Source organism: Micromesistius poutassou (genome assembly GCF_964030765.1).
Source record: "Micromesistius poutassou genome assembly, chromosome: 13".
NCBI classification, from domain to species: domain Eukaryota; kingdom Metazoa; phylum Chordata; class Actinopteri; order Gadiformes; family Gadidae; genus Micromesistius; species Micromesistius poutassou.
In genome coordinates, this window is record NC_140283.1 from 8,467,382 (window position 1) to 8,473,381 (window position 6,000).

General features: G+C 40.1%; 1 protein-coding gene across 4 annotated transcripts in view; it reads left to right on the forward strand.

Annotated features, from left to right (window-relative positions):
- The window catches only part of agbl1 (AGBL carboxypeptidase 1), a 103,044-nt gene that overhangs the window by 60,262 nt on the left and 36,782 nt on the right, over positions 1 to 6,000 (forward strand). For all 4 annotated transcript variants that reach the window (XM_084477082.1, XM_084477083.1, XM_084477084.1 and 1 more), the window contains 2 exons: positions 358 to 490; positions 1,941 to 2,094. In XM_084477082.1, coding sequence (XP_084333208.1) covers positions 358 to 490; positions 1,941 to 2,094 — 287 coding nt within the window. The remainder of the gene's footprint in view (positions 1 to 357; positions 491 to 1,940; positions 2,095 to 6,000) is intronic.

Below are 6,000 nucleotides of genomic sequence, written 5' to 3' on the forward strand. Positions count from 1 at the left end.
TCTGCTCTTAGACAGTTGCCACAACAAACACCCTCATTGTTTTTCTTGTTCCATTCTATAGGTTGAAATAAAATGCAAACATTCAATAATAACTTCTACTGACATTGGTTGTAGTGGCTGTAAGCTGAACACTTGTTAGCCCTGAAATACTGCTTGGTCTTTTGTTGTGGTTCACTAATGCAACATTCAATATTGTATCTTAGCAGAGGGCATTTAACAATCCAATAAGAGCTTGAATCACAGCTAAATTCCCTATCAATTTACGCTTGAGTTAAAAAAAATGGTTTTAGCTTTCCACCATCTAGCTGTTGTGTTGTTTGCCTCAAATTTAGATTCCCCTTTTTTTTTTAAATCTAGGAATCACTTCTGTCCAGCACATGGCAGGAGAGGGCAGACTTTTTACACTTTGACCTTTACTGTGACCTTTAAACACAAAGAAGACGTATGCTACCTGGCCTACCACTATCCTTACACATATTCTGCACTGCAGGTATACATCTATCCGTCTATCTATCTGTCTATCTATCTATCTATCTATCTATCTATCTATCTATCTATCTATCTATCTGTCTGTCTGTCTGTCTGTCTGTCTGTCTGTCTGTCTGTCTGTCTGTCTGTCTGTCTGTCTGTCTGTCTGTCTGTCTGTCTGTCTGTCTGTCTGTCTGTGTTTCTAGGTTTGAAGGTGTGACCATAACATTAACTTTCTGAATACGGGAGCTTAATTATCAACCTTTGCTTTTGTTGTGCCAAAAAAAATCTAGTTTTAGTTCTGTTTGTGTCTCTGTGTGTGTCTGTGTGTGTACGTATGATCGTCGAGGATAAAAAAATTTGGCCCTTGTATTTGGGTGTATGCGTGCGTGTGCATGTCCATGCATTTGAGAATCAGGCCTCGTCTGAGAATGTTTTCATTCTGCTTTCAGGTCTCGCAAAAGACTATCGCCTTCCACTGTTATCAAAATATATGTGTCATGTTGCTATGGTCTTCAGAATCCCTCCTTATGATGAATCGGGATGGGCATGTCAGGATGACAGGCAAATAATGTGTTTCTTCGCATAACATACAAATACAAATTAACATACGGATGGGATTCTGTGAGGGCACATGTACATTTTTTTGAATTTGCTGGTTGTTGGATAACAATGGAAGTCTACATTCATAAAGCTTAGCGTTCATCTGCCATTTCACAAAATATACAATACTAGTGAGCAGGAAATAGCTGCTTTTGAAAGCCTTATTTCATGATGTTGGCGATAAGGGAGACATTAAAAAACCTGTACATAGAACCACCAGTATAGTAGCAGGAAATAACTGCAATTATAGGGAAACTATATTTTGAGTTGCTGCATGTTGGTTGTTGAAGTCATTCATATTGTCTCCAAGCACTGGGCTTAGAAACAAGGCTGTCTGGTTCTCACGTTTTTAAAGTGATTGGTGGTGGCAGGATGCTTCTCATATCATTGATTTCCCTCTCGTAAGCATGCTAATTATTATGTTTTCCATTCTCTCCCAGCCTTGCTTGGTCATTTAGCTGCACAACATGAATACAGGAAACATTGAAAGGACCAATAAACAGCTTGTTGTCTGTTGCTTTCGCTCAGATGTCTTTGTTTTTTTAAATTGGACATCATATTTTTAAGTTGTACTTTCCGGCACAAACGTCAATTTGATTCAATTGCTGCTTTTAATTCTTTCATATGCATGCTTCACTGGGTTTATATAATTATAAACTTGCAGTTCGAAACGTGTACAACCTTTATCTTCATCCCAACCCTTTGTGGAATAATTTGGCAACTTATTATTCCGTAAAAAATAAAACATTTCTTCATTTTCTTTTTACCACAACCATTTGTTGGAAATGTCACTTTCCATCCAGGCGAAATTTGCCTAAATCCTAATAGCACTCTTTCTCTTATCTCTCTCCCTCTCTGGTTCCACACAGTCCTATCTCCAGGTGCTGGAGCGATCGCTGGACCCTGCCAAGGTGTTTTTCCGGCAGCAGACATTGTGCTCCAGCTTGGCTGGAAACCCATGTCCACTGGTCACCATCACCGCCTGCCCTGCCAGCAGAGGGTGGAGAGACATGCATCAACTACGTAAGTGTGTGTATACGTGTGTGTGTGCGTGTGTGCGTGCGTGCGTGCGTGCGTGCGTGTTTGTCTGTTTGAATAAAGCTCTATGCACGTGCAACACTAGAAGCTAGTTGAACCACAGACTCTATAATAATCTGCAGTCATGATAATAATAGGTATGTGTGTGGGTTTAGTGTCAACACCTTTTCACACTTACACCCCAAATATCCCATCCAATATGAATATAGAAATATTGTGTCCATACAAAAAAAGCCTAGAGTACCTCTACCTCCACCAGTACATTTTTTGCATCATACATCTAGGTAGAAATGTGTTAATATATTGTAATTCATTGCAATATTGTATAAAGAAATACCAGTTGAGTATATTGACAGGACAAAATCAATTTAAAGTGTGCTGATACTTGACTATAGTATAATTAGGATTCTAGAATATAATGCAATATGCTAGAATAAGAATATTAGTTAGTCATCACATACAACTACTTAAAGGTCACTTTCATGGAAATTGACAGATGAAGGTATTATATCCAAGTAGCCATCCAGTCGACAACACAAAAATAGAATACAAAGTAAAGAGCTAGCTTGCAGTCAGAGTACGACATAACAAGCTAGCCCCCAGTGGGGATAGTTAACTAGCCGTCTGGTTCACTGTGGCTGAAGTTAGCCCGTGGCCAAATATTCCCGATGAGGTGAGGAATCTGTATTTGTGACACTCCTATCTGCAAAGAATACAATGTTAGATATGTGTGTGTGGGTGTGTTTTTGTATGTGTCAGGGTGTGTGGTATATGTGTGTCTTAAATGAGTCTGAGGTCACGTATGCATATTTTATTTGTGTCTTATTGTGTGTGTGTGTGTGTGTGTGTGTGTGTGTGTGTGTGTGTGTGTGTGTGTGTGTGTGTGTGTGTGTGTGTGCGTGTTTGCGTGAGTGTGTCTAGCCAGGCATGCAAAGAGAGACATCTATAACTATTACAGGTTTTGTTTATATTTCACTACTAAATTGAAACCCAGTGATCCTTAACAATCCCAATAATTTCTCTGGGAGGAGACAACCATATGCAATTCATCATGGTGAATCAGCATTACCATATTATCACACAGGAAATGATGAAATCTAAACAGTAAGCAACACCCTTCACAAATAAAGATGGCAAATATAGGTAATCTTTTCCATTAAAATGCAATATTTTAATTGAATTATGAATCAAAAGCATAGATGGATCTTTTTTTTACAAAACTGAATAAATTGTAGAATAAATGTTCTGTCGGAGCTTGCAGGTTCAAAGAGTCGTGGGTGGAATTGATCGATTTGGAGAGCAAAATGAAAAGGCAAACACAGATAGATGTACAGTTGATGACTGACTGGATGATTGACTATATCAAACAGCGGGATCTGGCGGTTGGGCTGTAAATGCCAGACTACATCAAATGGAGTGGCATTAAGTAGATCAGGCTGCGTGGACCACTTTTATGACTGTGAGAGGCGACAACATGCACTTCTGGGACATACATCGACGGGCCCTAATTGTCCCAAAGGGCTACAATGCAGGCAGTTTTTTGCGTGTTAAGGTTGCTGTGTTCTCGCTCAATAATGAACCAATCCACAAATTGTTGGCCGCATTAGTCCCTTAGACTAGGGTTGGACTAGTTTGTCTGAAGATATTGTCCTGGTTGAAAGATCCTGAAGTTTTTGTTTAATTCAAGCAATATTGACTTAAAGGCCAAGATTCAATAAAGTGCTTAGTAATGCAATTGCAATTTATAGGTTATGATTGGAAGTCAGGTGGAACCGCCTACATAGACAAATGTTTCATTCTTCAAATTAGTGAGAGCAAGCTTTATGCCAGTGGCCTATTGACTGATTTTGGTATGTCATAGATGAGTTGAAAAAAACATGATAAAAACTGCAACTTCAAAAACAGCTGCTAATAGAGTCATAGTGCTCACTACTGTTATGGTGATGGTAGAAGCTGACCTTGTTTTCTAATTCTAATTAATTTAATTTCTAAATTAAGAATGCTTTTGTATTGAATACCAGCAGCTTTTTCCTAACAACGCAAAAACAATTTCTTAAGCATATTGCAAGAAATATATACAGAGAAAAATGTTCTAAGTCTACAGGTATTAATTTACAAGGTGTAATTTTCCAAAAGGATGTTGAAAGTCAGTGAAAGTGGACAATGACAATTGTTTTAAATTAATCTTCAGGACAAAATTACACACACTACTTAAATCCCATGTAACATGTGGATGAAATACACCAGGATTCAATTACTGAGCACAGATAAAACACAGATACAAGATTAATACATATTAGTACATATTTTCAATCTAGGTCTGGGGAAAAAAATTATTTCAAAAGGTTGGGTGGTTTTCCATTTTCCTCCATTCCATTTCCATTTCCATTTAGGGCATTTAGCAGACGCTTTTATCCAAAGCAACATTCCAATTTTGGTACGGAAATTGGCAAATAATGCTTTAAATCACTATGAACATGAACACTATATTTGGTTTATTGTTGTCTCTAAATTGTGCTTGGATATCGTCCCTCTCAAAGCCAAAACAATGCATCAACAAAAAGAAAACACAAACAGCTATCCCACAACACTGAGACACCCAACTTATTTTATGAAACTAATGTTGCAAAACTACTCCATCAGCCAATAGTAATGGACTTCAACACCTCCATAGGCCAATAGTAATGGACCTCAACAACTCTATAGGCCAATGCTAATGAATGTCGACAAGCCATGGGCCAATAGTAATGGACCTCAACAGGCAACCAGCCAATAGAAATGAGCGATGACCAGCCTTTCTGACCAATGGGCCGTGAGAGACGATTTTCTCAGCTCCAGTAATTCTGAGCAATTGCTGATGAGACACATGGGAAAATAACTGAATCTGAGGACACGAGACAAGTGCTTTGTCTGTCCTTCTGTTTGTCTTGTTGTTTATTCTGCTGATCCCTGGTGAGAGAAAGCAGGTGGTGACTGTGCGGGCTATGTCTGAAAGACAGACAGACAGACGAGAGAGATGAGAGAGATAGACGGATCAACGGACGGGTCGATTTAAAAGTTTAAAATGAATGCCGATCGCATCATCCACAATCTGCACATCATTCACATTTTAATGATATTGACACAATTGAAATGTGTTAATTAGGATTCGGGCGCAATGTGACAATTATTTCTGGTGACCTCAGATTGAAAACATAATTGCTCAGCTGCTCCCGCTCTAACGAGGCCAAAATTGACTGTTGTGGCGTGTAGGACAACGGAATAACACTGGTTTGATTAAAGACCAGAATCACATAATTGAATAATCAGAGGCTTTGGCGGAGGGGGAAGATGCATCTATAACAGCCAAGTCCAGGAGGGGCTTCAGGGGGCTGACTGATCCGATGCCCAGGGGAGTGCTGAGGGGTGGCTGACTTCACACTCGGTGTTACACAGTGTTAGGACGAGCGAGGCAGCCCGTAAAGTACCAAGAAACAACAACGAGCAACGAAAGCATTTCTGCTCCACGCCCATGTCCTAGAAAACCTCCACACGCATTCGACTGTGGGACAAATTGTTCGTGACAGCCCACATACAGAAAACCGGCTGACAAGATCCGTTATCTCGACCCCGAGACTTGACTCAGGCTCTGCTTGCCTTTCTCTTGTTTGTCCAGGTAATTGTCTTTTGTTCATGTGTTGACAGCTCTTGTCCACAGACCACACCGAGTGTGCCACCAGTTCCTCAACCACCCCCACCTGGTTCTCTCTCTTGCGCTCTCTCGCTCTCATCCTCACCATATCTCTCAATCTCTCCTGCTCTCGCTCTCTCTCTCTCACTCTCTCTCTCTCTCGCCCTCCCTTACTATTTCACTCTCTCTCCTAACCTCTCTCTCCCTCTCTCCCTCCCTCT